This window comes from Poecilia mexicana, unplaced genomic scaffold (genome assembly GCF_051168715.1).
Source record: "Poecilia mexicana isolate PSO_F unplaced genomic scaffold, ASM5116871v1 scaffold_17, whole genome shotgun sequence".
In the NCBI taxonomy this organism is placed as follows: Eukaryota; Metazoa; Chordata; class Actinopteri; order Cyprinodontiformes; family Poeciliidae; genus Poecilia; species Poecilia mexicana.
In genome coordinates this window covers 21,668,063-21,679,917 of record NW_028263386.1, presented here as the reverse complement: position 1 = coordinate 21,679,917, position 11,855 = coordinate 21,668,063, and the positions used below count along the sequence as shown (strand labels likewise).

General features: G+C 42.8%; 1 protein-coding gene across 1 annotated transcript; it reads right to left on the bottom strand.

Annotated features, from left to right (window-relative positions):
- Positions 1–375: 375 nt before the first annotated feature.
- Positions 376–11,717, bottom strand: sall2 (spalt-like transcription factor 2). The gene is made up of 3 exons (XM_015002201.2): positions 11,384–11,717; positions 3,165–6,957; positions 376–1,971 (listed from the first exon to the last, which is right to left on the bottom strand). Exons 2-3 carry the CDS (start codon positions 6,642–6,644, stop codon positions 1,693–1,695), a joined length of 3,759 nt encoding a protein of 1,252 aa, XP_014857687.2. The 5' UTR covers positions 6,645–6,957; positions 11,384–11,717; the 3' UTR covers positions 376–1,692.
- Positions 11,718–11,855: the final 138 nt, after the last annotated feature.

Below are 11,855 nucleotides of genomic sequence, written 5' to 3'. Positions count from 1 at the left end.
GCCAATATTACTGAGAAGCTTCATTCAATAAAAGCTTTCCTGTTATGCTCATTACCTAACTTTTTCTCTTTTTATTTAGCTTGATGACCAAACAGTGTTAATATTTGGTCATACTTTTGGGGAATATATCTTTTCATTTTAATTCAAACAAATGTGCATATAAAGAGCTAATAAGACAAAACATCACTGTGACTCAAGGAAGCAGGGATGGTTTACATATTACAGTGATAGCAACCGTTCATATAACCTCAGTATTTCCGATCCTTCGCGTCTGTGTTTAAGGAAAATATAATACATCAACTCATTACTAGGACTTCTGTAGTGTTAAAAACCACTAATAAAGTAGTGCACTTTTTTTTCTTCCCAAAGTGAATATTTTTAATAAGGGGAGGTTACATAAAGTACAGCTGACAACAAAATGACATATATTTTAATATATATATACTTATAAACATGTAGGTTTAGTAAGTTTAGTAGCTTTAAATGTGTTACAGATCTCACTCGTGGGTCGTACAGCAACAGTAACAATAACATTCCCCAAGCTGAAGGGCTAACATCACAGGACAGACCACGCCCGCACCGGGCTCACAACAACAGCACATGTGCTTTTGTTTCAATAGGACAATACAGTAGAAAAAATAGACTAAAAAGACATGAACTAGTGCTCCCCTCCCCACAAGAAAATTAACAAAAAATAGGAGCAAAACACTTCTTGTTCCAATAGAAATGCATTGTATTGTCTTTGTATTTTCTTACCACTGCTGGATGAGCTCCCCTTCACCAAACTGTGTCAACATGAACTTCTTTTGTTTCTTCCTATTTCTATTTTGAACATGTGGAACTAATTTTAACCCATGCAGTAACACCGCTTTATTTATCTCGGTAGTTAGGTATTTTTAGCGAGAGATAAATCGCTCTTTAAACTGAAATTCAACTGCATGTTGTTTTCATAAGATTTTGTATTACACAGTAGTTACATTGATTGAGTCAGTGATCTTGTTCGGACCTTTTGATTCTGAGACAGATGAGATGAGTAACGTCCTGCTGTTAAGATAAAACATTTACTGGAATCAAATAAGCACATTTCCCTACAGCAGAGCATGAAGAAATGACAAGACAGTTACGGAAAATTCAACACAGAAAGGTGGGTACAACCTGATGAATCATGGGTAAGAAACGTCCTTGTGGTAGGCCAAAAAAAGTTTGATAAAATGGTGAGGAGGCAAAACAGAAAAACAACACGTAAGCATTACCAAAACAGTTCATTTTGGTTGTACTGAACCTTCTTTGGTGCCATATGGATGAGCCTCAACACATGGCACAACAGTCACAAAGTGTTTCGAAAACAACATAAAAACGGGCAAACTTGCTCTTTTTGTGTACTTTTCAGTGACTCATCAAGATGCTAGAACAGGGTCTTCTTGCATGTTCATGATTAGTACTATGAATCACATAGTTCAAGGCTTGGAGACAACTGCTGCCAAACCCATTAATAATTGGACTACTGCCTCTTTTGTAGCACAAGACAGCCAAGATGGCTGGCTCACAAACTTCACATAACATGTTACACTGATTATCAAACTGTCTGAAATGTGTTGTGGAAGCAATACTTTGTGAAGGGCAACAGAGTTGTGCTTAAGGACAAACAATAAAACAAAATACCAAAAAGCATTTTCTAGCCAAACAGTTAAGTTATGAATCTTTATCTGGCTCTTCCCCAGCTTCCTCCGAGGTTCCAGTATTCTTCTGTGCTGATTTATTTTCACCTTGACCCACAGTCTTCTGGTCATCAGCTGACTGAGTACTGGTGTTGAGGAAGGCTTGATACTGGTTCCAGAATCCCCCTGAGCTCCTGGTGGCTGGAATGTTTAAGGACACAGAAGACGAAGGAATCTGGTCGGAGGAGGAGCGACTGCTCCTGGCCGGCGGACGTGATGGTTTGGCTGCACCCCCATGGTGCTTCATGTGTCCCTGGGAAGGAACATGGACAACATGGTTCTCACTCCAGTGAACTGTTTACTCTCTTCCCCCCCTTTCAAAAACAGAGGCTGACTGACTGAAAGGCGGTAGGGAGGGAATGATGTAGGAGATAAATGAAGAGAGGAGTGGAAGACACAAGGGGTAAAGTGAATAAGGCAGGAATGAAATGCACAAGGAATAAAGGAATAGATTAATAATTACAGACACAAGGACCGGAGGTGGTGAAGGAAGTAAAGATAGGAAGGACATGTACGGAAGGAAGGACACAGTGAATGAAATATAAGGATGGGAAGGAAGACATCCTTATATTGTCTTCCTACAATTAAAATACGAGAATTTTAATGCTTTCAGGAGGAAGTACACAAAGCTGAAGTAGTTTTAAACATTCCTCTTTCTGTGACTGGTATGTGCTTTTTATTTGTGTTTATTAAGGGATCTGTGTAATTATGTGAGAATGCCTGTTGATGGAGCCCTTGTCAAAGAAGAATTTCTGTCACCAATTGACACAGATACAGCTTTTCTATTGTAAAAGAAAGAACACAATGGATTGAGAAAGACAGAAGAAAGAAAGAGAGCTACGAAAGGAAGGCGGAAAAAAGGAGGCAACTTTTAGACAAATGTCTAAAGGAAAAAACTCTGGAAATACAAGAATTTTAATGCTTTCAGTGCCTAAAGTTACATAAAACAGATTTCTTACTCTTCCTGACTATAGATTTCTTGTGACTGAAAAATCTCCAATATGACTAATAAATAACACCATTGTAGTAGAATCTATTAAAGATTTCAATTACCATAAGACCTGGGGCCTTTTTGTTGATGGTGTACTATACTTTAGTAGGATCTTCCTCAAACTTCACAATAAAAATGTAGCTTACATTGACATTTTTACTTGAATTTATTTCTATTTCTGACTTATACAGATATGGAATTATTTTATGCTGAAAAACAGTTTCACAGCAACTGTGAAACTGCTGCTGTGCCTGCATTTGTGAAACCGGTGTTTGATGAACTCCCAGTAGATGAAGTGGTGGTGCTTGAGAAAATCTCCAACATGGATGTTGGAGTAGAGGAGGAAAACCATGGAGTGCAGGAAAGTGAAGGGGACTTCTCTAGCTTTTGATGCTATTACATCAAATTGTGTGTATAGATACACAATTTACACTAGAATATATATATATATTTACCTTTAATCCACTGCGACTGGCGTACTCTTTTCCACACTCAGCACAGCAGTAAGTTTTCTTTTCAGGACGGGACATTGGAGATGGGAGGGTTGGAGCAAGGCTGATGGGCACTGAAGCATCCAGAGCTTCGTTTGAAACCAGTCCACTCATTTTACTGGCATCCGCCTGGTCTTCCCTCCCATATGAACCAAAGTGAAAGCTTTGGCCTGTCTCTCTGACAGATGTGGCCTGCTTGTGCAATCCCTCCCTTACTTCAGCAAATATGGGGTCTGCATTCTCCACCACGGGTGTCATTTTGAGGTCTTTCTCAGGCACAGTTACTTGCTCTTGTTTTGGTGGTGTATTCGTAGGAGATTGGCCTTTGTCTTCCTCCATAGGTTCTGGTGATTGTGGCCTTGCGACGTCTGAGTGTGATCCCAAAGCTGCCTTTGTGCCAGCATCACAAACGTCTTCAGTTGACATAAGGTTAGAGGTTGAACTGGTGTAATCATAAGGAGCATCAGTAACGGGTGTGCTTTGTAAGTCCTCTGGGTTTGGTTTGGAATCAAGGAAAGCATCAATGTTAGGGGATTCTTTCATCTTTGTGGGGTCCATCATCATCGAAGGGGGTGACTCTGTAGTTTTGTTATCACTAAAGAGAAGTGGTGAGGGGTTAGATGTTGGAATGAACATGTCAATAGATTCCTGAGGTTGGACTTTGTCGTCTTCATTAGGAGGTGAGGCTGAGTCTGACTTTTGGGAGACCTTTAGTGGTGCACTGACACAAAGGACAGGAGGATCTTCAGAGCTGCGTGGTGGGCTTTGTGTGTTAGAGTCCATAGTAGGGTCAGGGCTAAGGTCAGCCGGGGGGATTTGATTTGGGCTGGAGGGTGGGGAATTACCAATATTTTTCTCAGCTGGTTTTTTGCTAGAAGAGGCGGGTGCTGAACCGAGAGTTTGAGTTTGGAACTGTGAGTTCGGTTCTGGGCTCTTTACGGGGCTGGTGTGAGGAGGTGTTTTGCTTGAAGGGGGGATTTGATCAGTGGACTGGGAAAGACATTGTGACAAGGATCTGGGATTAGATTCAGATGAGATCTTCTGTTCAGAATCCTCTGAGCCATCTGGGGGCAACTGTCCACCAAGGTGCATGCGTATGTGGTGCTGAAGAACAAGAGCATTGGTAAACTTACGCTGGCACAACGGGCAAGAGTTTTGGACATTGGGTGGCCGGGCATGATGAGTAGCAAGATGTGACCGCAGGCTGCCTTTGGTAGAGAAGGAGCGGCCACATATCTTACATGGAAACGGACGTTCTCCCAGGTGTGTGGCCTGGTGCAGCCGCAGTGCTCTAGGACAACTCAACACCCGAAGGCACACCCCACACTGGTTGGTTGTCAAGTTATGGGTTGAACCAGCGGCATTTGGTGATGGTAGCACACCACCCATCATGGTATTTCCTTCATTGCCACTCATTCTAAGAGCAACAACCATCTCACGGGTGAATTGGGAAACTGATGTGGTGATGTTTGATGATGGAGATGCAACTACATTGGTCGTGGAGCTGCCTGCATTTGTGAAGCGGGTGTTTGATGAACTCCCAGTAGATGAAGTGGTGGTGCTTGACAAAATCTCCAACATGGATGTTGGAGTAGAGGAGGAAAACCATGGAGTGCAGGAAAGTGAAGGGGACTTCTCTAGCTTCTCGACTAGTCTCTGCAACTTAGAGGTTTCAGATGTGGGAGTAGCAGTTGCTATGGATGTGGGCAGAAAAGACTGAATGGTGGTAGTGGGTGAATTGGGATTTTTGGGAAGGGAGGAAATAGGAAAAGAAAGCTGGGAATGACTGGAAGAGGCATGTGGTTGGGATCCTGCAATAGAAGGTAGCTGGGTGCGTAGTAAGCTCAGTGACGGATGGCTGTAGAGGGATGAGTGGGCAGCTTGGGTAGATGAAGAAGTTGAAACAGGTGAGAAAAGGAGCTTTGGTAGGTGAGCTAGTTGGGAATAAGCAGCAGGAGATAGCAGAGGTGCGTAAGGTGGAGTGTTTTCATCAAAGCGCTGCTGTTTGACACCTTTGAATAGCCCAGCTATGGTAGATGATGAAGACAGTGAAGGGTTTGAGAGAAGGGAGGTCGCCAAAGAAGAAGTGGAGGATGAAGAGGTTGGGATAGAGGAAGCACTAGCAGCAGCAGCCCTATTAAGCTGCAGGAGAGAATGTGAAATCAAAGCCAGGTCCACACTAGGCGGAAGGGGCAAAGTGGATGGAGCTGACTCACCCGAGGTCCCCATAGAAATGCCACTACTGTTACCACTGATTGTCAAGTTGTCTCCACATGTTTCATCCTCCGCCCTACTTTTTCGCTTTTTTTGTGCTATATTCATCCCGCTGGTACTTCCGGAACTATCAGTGATTTGTCCAATGTCTGATCCCCCACTGGCTCCTAAGGCTAACCCAAATAAAGATGGTGGGAGGAGTGAAAGTGAAAGCTCAGGATTTTGTTCGCGGTGACGAAGGAAATGGACCTTCAGATTGCCTCGTGTTGTGAAACGACTGAAGCACACGGGACACTGATAGGGCCGTTCTCCTGTGTGTGAGCGGAGATGTATCTGCAGAGCAGAATCACTGCTGAACACTTTTCCACAAAAGCGACATACATGCTGGAGTCGGCCAGCAGCGATGGAACTTGATGCGGAAGAGTCGCTGCTGACAGAGGCGGCTTGCAACTGTGAGTTTGGGTTTATAGACTGAGGTGTGGTAAGGGATGAGCTTAAAAAGGACAAATCACTCTGCCCACCTGCTGATGTAGTGTTGGAAGATTTCTCATGTAGATAGCGATTGGGTAGCGCCAAGGATAGAGCTAAAGCATAGGTGGAAGAAGGCACAGAGACACCTGCAGAGGAAGTTGTGAATGAAGAAGAGCATTGGGAGGTTTCCCATGACTGACCAGTCTTTCCGGTTCCTTCAAACTGTGATTTATGAGGTTGCAAGATCTGAGACAATGTCGTGCTTGGCTGTGTGGTTTTGTTGGCTGTTTGAGAGGGGTGCAGGGAAGAGAAACATGACAAGAGAGGAGCCAAAGAAGTAGTGGGTTGAGGTGCCGCTGGCTGGGTTATGGAGCTGGATGTATTTTTATTACCTTCCAGACAGAGTTGAGGCAAAGGGGGGAGGATATGCTGGGATGGTGTATCTATGGCGTAGGAGTCCCCACCCAGGCGTAACACCTGTCTACAGATCTCCTCAGTGATCTGCATCTGGTGGATCTGCCGTTGCTGCAGCACCCGGAGCTCCTCTAGGATCAGAGCGATGCTCAGCTGGGTTCTTACGGGTGTTGCTGACGCAGACGTTAATCCTGGGCTTGGGGTGGGAGTTACAGGACTTGGAGGACCCTCAGGTACCCGACTGGGGCTTCCAGGGTGTGGTGGAGGGCCTAGTGAGGCTGAGGATGATGAGGAGGAAGAGGAGGTGGTGGTTGTGGCTGACAGGCCCAACTTGGGAGAGGCCATATGTGCACTCTGGGAACAGTGGCCAAGTAGCACTAGAGAATCAGGATTCAGGCAGAGAGTCAAAGGGAAGGTAGATATTTGGTGTTAGAAAGATGTGTATGGAAAGTAATAGGAAGGAGTGTTTGGTGAATCTTTGAATGGCTGTCCTGGCAACGAGGGTGTTAATGGAGCCCGTGTGGGTAGCGGGGGATCTGAGTGTCTTTAAAAGATGCACAAAGAGCAAGGGGCAGATGGGAGTTTTGAGAAGATGGGGAGCATAAGAGAGAATCCGGGATGATTGTAAAGGAAATTTACTTCACTGGCAGGTTGTGATCTGGAGAGGGTTAGAAAAAAAAAATCTAAATTTAGGAAAGGGAAGCAAGTTTTAAGCAAAATATACATTTCTAATAAATCAATAAGGTTAACCTTCTGACTTTATTTCCACCAGCTTAAAATCTACCGTAATTTGTGTTTTGATTCTTTCATTTTCCCGATCAGTTTTTTTTTCCTTTATCAAAGGCTGCCTCTTTACCCCCATATACACTCACAAAAGGAAACATTATGCAGGCTGAGCACAAACCTGCACACACAAAAACACACAGCTGTGCCCTTCCATTAAGGAGCCTACTTTGTTTCCAGGGCAACACACAGAGAAAAACAACGAACTTTAATACCACTAGACATTCTGCCCCATTAAAACATGAAGTTGTAATGCATTCTTTCATTCATCCCCGTCTCTTTCCCGGCCTTCAGTTCTTTAAGAGCCCTGGTAGTCCAGTGCTGTGCTAAGGGTGAAGTCCCGGCTGAATACTGAATGATGCACAGCAGACGTGACCTAAAACACTCTGAAGTCGCTTTCCTGATATTGTTCCGAGGCAAGCAGAGAAAGCAGGGTTGCATGCACTCCTTGAAGCTAACTAAAATAATATAGTTTAAGACGCAGTGTGGACTCCATCTTTGGAACTAAAGTGGACAGTCAGACACTGAAGTGAACAAGCATGTATGTAATGTACTAAAGTTTATGGCTCCATTGAATTTTATTTATGGGTATTAAATTGAAAGAAAGACTGAACACCTTTTCATGTCACTGTTCAGATTATATTACTTTCCACAAAATAATTATGTACTACTTTGTATTAATCTGTGACATAAAATCTCAATAGAACGCAATGAAGTTTGTGGTTGAAACATAAAAATACCTTGTGTTAAATGAAGAAGGCAAACCACAGAGTCATTAATCAAACTGCCATATGATGATTTGAAGAAACCGTATTTACTGTTCAACCATATCGGTGGGATTGTAGTTAGGAGGAAAAGAAACTCATACTAAAGAGGTGGTTTCTCTGAACAAGTGTCCCTTTGGTCAAAACTCCTGGCTGGCCCTCCTTCTCTTTCTGCACACACACAGATGCACTCACTTGTTCATCCACTGCTTTGCATTCAAAAAGAGAGCGAACTCCAGGTCCTTTGAGACGAGGGTTCTATGTCTCTTTAGTGAAACCTTTATACACTGGAGCGCAACTTCATCCCTTTATGGCTGTAGTAAGGGATTCCAATTATTAAAATGAAACTTCCTTGCAACGATGATCCTTTTGTGCGGAAGACTGATGGATTTGGCAAAAGCTGTATAAGAGCTGCAGCTTGTAGTGATGGGTCGTGCGCAAAAGCAGTGACACGAGCTTTTGCAGTAGAACAAATTTTATAGGATTGGGTAAGTGTCAGGCTTCACATAAAAACATTAATGATTTATTAACGTGCAAAACATTCATATTTACTAAGCTAAAATATGAGGAAACGGATGACAATAAAATCAGAGCCATGTGTCAAGAGCACTCAGCTCTCTGGACAGAGCTGCACTTCCCGTCCCTACAGCTTTGCAGATGCTCTAGTGTTCTTGCCATCACAATTTGGCCCCTTTCAAACTATCTCAGATCTTCACGCTTGCCCAATTTTCTTGCCTCTAAAACATCAACTTTGAGGTCATAATGTTCACTTGCTGTCAAATGCCGTCATGATTAGTGGTAGTTGAGCGGTGAGGCAGACGCAGTAGACCCAGGTTATGGAGAGTAAATGGAGATTTAATGATGAACAATGCAGAAATCCAGGCAGCACAGAGTGAGCAGAGCTAGTAGCTAATCTGTGGTAGCAACTTGCAATCAAACAAACTGACAGCAGACTTGACGACTAGAGAAGGACCTGACAAAGAACACAGGTGGGATTAAATACATGGAGGGTTATCAGGGAAACGAGACACATCTGGGAACAATCAAGGGGGAGACACGACAACACAGAGACTCAATAGACACAGAGACCTAAATGAATACACAGAAAAAAACAAATCCTTACAAAAGCATCCCATACTCAAAGACAGGCCTGCTCTTTTTAAGGCCATTGAGTCACATCTGGCTTAGATGGGCCTGCCTGGCATTTAGTCAATGGAAAATCTGACACTAAAAATCCACAAACTGGTAATTTTGCAATCTGGTTATGCTGCTTTTAATTTGAAGCTTTCATTTGTGTGTTTTGATGCAATTAGCTCAAGGACTTCGCAATGCATCACAATCGTACCAGTGCATTATTCGTATTGTAAAGGACAATTTGGAATGCAGTGTTTGTTGGTTGATATTTACAGTATGAATACACACTTTGCATACCTGCTGAATGGAATCACCATGCAGTAGAAACCCACACAGATGAAAGCCAAATAATTTCACAGTCTTTCTTCCTTATGTGGCACATCTCTTACTCCTAAAAATGTATTTACTCAAGTCGAAGGTAGCCCTGTTACAATATTGCATGATAAATTAATTGCAATAATTTCCTTGTGCATGAAACACAATTTCCATTTTATGCAAAAATCTGTGAATCTGATTGAAAGTCTTCAGTCTGGTGGGGCAGCTGGTCTCAACAAGTTCCTTTTCTGAAGGACAATTTGTTTACAGAGACTTCATCATTTGTTTTATTTGTAGTTTCTCTTATTTATTTATTTTTTATTTATTTTGGATATTTAAAATGTCTTCCAGTTCCAAAACTAAATGTTCATTAGAATGTAACATTTATTGATCTTTGAGAATCTTCTCGCGTTATTATACCACCACCATTATATTATTTGAAAATTGTCTCAAAACAACATTATAGTTTATCACAATAATTCTGGGACAATTTATCGTCCAGCAAAATTTGTTATCGTGACAGGCCAAAAGATGTTTTGTTTGTGGAGATAAACTGCTGTTCTTGAGTATTATACCTTGAACAAACATGATCAGACTAAATACTCTATTTAGTAACAAATAAAAAGCTGAACATGTTGTTTCTGTTCTGAAACATGATTTTGTTCTGAACATGTTGTTTCTACTGACATGGACCTTTGGAACAAATTAATCTCCCACCCCTGTAGTAACGGGATAAGAAAGAGACAATCTGTGTTATTTACCTGTCTTAATGTTGTGTCCGTTTTGTGAAAAAGTTTCAGAGAAATCCAGTCAGGTCAGTGTGAAGTTCAAAATGGCAAATTATGAGGTTCGTTTTAGTGGCCCCCTCTGGCCCCCCAAAAAACTGAGTTATATTTTTTTTGACCCAATATTTGGGTTGAAGCTACCAAACCTCTCTCCTAACAACATAAACCCAAGCATTCCTCAGAGGGCATTACCTTCAAATTCATATTTTCCAATTGTAGGAACGTCGCACTCATTTAATTTAAAGTCCAATCAAAATTCCCGCGGTAATCTGTCTCCAGTGGGATTCAAAGTAGGCCTCTTTGTGATCGGAGCAGCTGAACTGGGGAGGAATGTGCAACAATGGCGTTAGGGGAGCACAGCTGAGTGCACATCACCCTCTCACACAGACTCTCCAACACATAATGCCGCTGACTGGAGGCACAATGCTCCCTTTTCTTACCCTCAACCAGACTGTTTATCACGTGGGGTGAAGGTGAAAGGTAGCGGTGGAAAATGGACAACCAGAAAGAGGAGAAGGAAAAAAAAAAGAAAAACATTTAAATGCGTGCTCCCCTTCACCCTACCTTCTGTGGAAGCCCCACCTCCCGCATCCCTCCACTCCTTTCTGTCTCTCTGAAGGCTTGGCTGGAATAATAAAACGCACAACTATTGTGATGTAAGGTTTGAATGAATCGCACACATGCGACGTGTTAAAAATGCGTTTCAGCGTGTCGCATTTAATCTTGTAGTTCCAGCGGAAAACTACAGTTAACAGTGAGACACATAGATGCAGTTTAGTTTATCATTATTTGGGGGGGTCTTAAATCTGCTTTCTATTCCAAGAAAAAGATGAATAATTTACAAAAAAAAAAGACATTACGATACACTACAGCTGCATGTCACGGTTACATTTATGAATTAATGCACTCAACTGATATAATTGACAAGCTGTAAAAATATTTACAAGAGTAGATTTAATCGTATTTTAGGCACAAAAGGCTTCGATAGTACTCGGTGCCTCTTTTTCCCCGTTTCTACCCGGTGGTTGGGCGTTTTTTTTCCTCCCCCCCTTTTTTTTTCTTGCCACCGACGTTTGGAAATCAGCGTCAATAACACTGTGAAAGATGCGCGCTCCCGCTACTGTACGGCGACCTGTTGCACGCCAGGCGCGCTCCCACCCCCTTCATAACAAGTTATGATTCATAAAATGTTATGACTCCTCCGGAAAAAAAAAAAAAAAGACGCTGTCCCGGATGTGCATTTCCACCGCTAACCGCTTGTCTCTGCTTCAATCCTCTTAAATATAACATAAATATCACTTACCGCGTTGGAAGCGATGATTTTTGTATTGTTTGGTTTTTTTCTTAAAGCCCCCTCTTTTGGCACCGATGTTGTGGAATGACAGGAGTGGTGGAGAGCAGGAAGGGAGGGAGGGAAGAAACGCTCCGGAGCTCCGGGGTTTTGATCGGCTCCGTCTTTCAGCCGGGACACTTGCGCAGCATTTCCCTGTTCAGTCCCGGGGATGCGCAGTCGGACAGCTGCATTTTTTTTTTCCGTCCCTCCCTTCAATTATTTATGCTTGTCGTAAATTGCATTTAACTCTCAAAACAAAAGGTTATGTTCTGCCATGATGTGTCTGCGGGATGAGGAATAACGGGGGCGGGGGGATGAAAATATCTGGAGAGAACATTGAAGTGGGGGGAGGATTGATTTTGTTGGCGCTGCTCTTCCTCCTCTCTTTGTATTTGTCGGGGGGCCTGTTCTTGTCCGGCCTGCCTGTCTGCATTCGCTGCGG

What these genes read in the sequence shown, in the direction of transcription:
- sall2 (XM_015002201.2), bottom strand. Translation starts at nt 6,644, where the DNA reads ATGGCCTCTCCCAAGTTGGGCCTGTCAGCCACAACCACCACCTCCTCT. An exon ending in CCAGTCGCAGTGGATTAAAG is followed by an intron (nt 1,972 to 3,164) that starts GTAAATATATAT and finishes GTTCCTTCCCAG; the next exon opens with GGACACATGAAGCACCATGG.